General features: G+C 53.7%; 1 protein-coding gene across 1 annotated transcript in view; it reads left to right on the forward strand.

Moving 5' to 3' along the window:
• The window catches only part of SENP1 (SUMO1/sentrin specific peptidase 1), a gene marked incomplete at its 5' end in the record, with an annotated part of 12,898 nt that extends 11,727 nt beyond the window's left edge, over positions 1-1,171 (forward strand). The window contains 2 exons of the mRNA XM_009320905.1: positions 185-280; positions 939-1,171. Of these exons, the coding sequence (XP_009319180.1) occupies positions 185-280; positions 939-1,001 (159 nt within the window). The remainder of the gene's footprint in view (positions 1-184; positions 281-938) is intronic.
• Between the last annotated feature and the right edge of the window lie 235 nt (positions 1,172-1,406).

Raw genomic sequence — 1,406 nt, forward strand, 5'->3', positions numbered from 1 at the left:
TTCCTGCTGCCTCTTGTCTTCGCTTCCCCTGACTCGCGCTGGCATTCGCCCGTCCGTGCAGACCTGCCTCGTTAGGACTCGTTCGAGAGAGGTCCTTCACTTGGAGCTCTTCATCCTTAGAAGCTGGAAGGCGGGGACTGGCTCCTCTGGAAGTGACATTCGGGTTTGTGTCCTTTCGTTAAAGGAGATCCCGCAGCAGATGAACGGCAGCGACTGCGGGATGTTTGCCTGCAAATACGCCGACTGCATTACCAAAGACAAGCCCATCAACTTCACTCAGGTAAACCCCACCCCGGCGTGCCCCTCCTGCTCGGGGAGAGCCGGGCACGTGGCGCTTGTTTGCTCATACTCTTGATTTTTTTTCTTTTTTTTTTTTTCCCAAATGCCCTTTGCCGCCTCCTCCGGGGGTGTAAAGTGCCCCCGGCCCGCGGGGGGGGCTCGTACTGCTGCTCCTTGGAGCAGAGCTGACACGAGGCACTGCAAGCGGTTCTTTGCGCCGCGCAAAATTGTGCCTCTGAAGCCATCCTCGGGTCTTCTGTTGTACTCAAACCCGTGGGGCGCGTCACCAATGCGGCTGGGGGAAGCTGGCAAACCCGTAATGGGACCCGCTCATAGCGGTGTAATGGAAGTGGGGGGCTGTAGCCCGAATCCCAGGGAATTTCAGCGTTACTTAACGTTGTCAGCCTCCGTGGGATATCCCGTGCGTGAATATTTTACCTCTAATAATTAGAGAATATCGTCGGAGCTACGTTATTACCTAGAGCTCATCCGCTGTCCTGTTTCCAGTGATCGGAAAGTAAATTCTTCCCCCAGGAAAGGCCCCGCTCAAAAAGCTGCACCCAGGAGAGCAGCCGCTCAATAAATAAATGGTCCAGCGGTGAAACACGTGCTGACGTACCTTTTCCTTCTCTTCTCTCTCTCTTTCCCCCCACCCAAAGCAACACATGCCCTATTTCCGAAAGCGAATGGCCTGGGAAATCCTCCATCGCAAGCTGCTATGATGACGTCGTGCCGAAAGCCGCCTCCTGGCGCGATTGTATCAGAAGTGCCCAGATTTGCCCCGCTCGGCAGCCTGAGCCGCGGCAGGCGGGGGCCTGCCCAGGGCTTCAGTCAAAGACACGGCAAACGAACTCTTGTATCATATTTTTGATAAAACACCGTTCACGGACCAATGCGCAATAGAAATGTTCAGAAGCACACTTGCCTTTTTTTTTTTTTCCTTTTTCTTTTTTGTTTTTTGTATTTCAAGATCTATTTTTACACGCAATTTCAGGTGCTGAGACTTGAGGGGGCAGCTTCGGACGTTCGAGGAACTTTTTATTTTTCTGCTTGTTTTTCTTTCGGCTCTTGCTGCCAGCTTCCCTGAGCTGACGGCGTGACTTCGGAGCGGGGAGGGGAGGGGGGGG

Source organism: Pygoscelis adeliae, unplaced genomic scaffold (genome assembly GCF_000699105.1).
Source record: "Pygoscelis adeliae isolate BGI_AS28 unplaced genomic scaffold, ASM69910v1 Scaffold930, whole genome shotgun sequence".
Lineage (NCBI taxonomy): Eukaryota > Metazoa > Chordata > Aves > Sphenisciformes > Spheniscidae > Pygoscelis > Pygoscelis adeliae.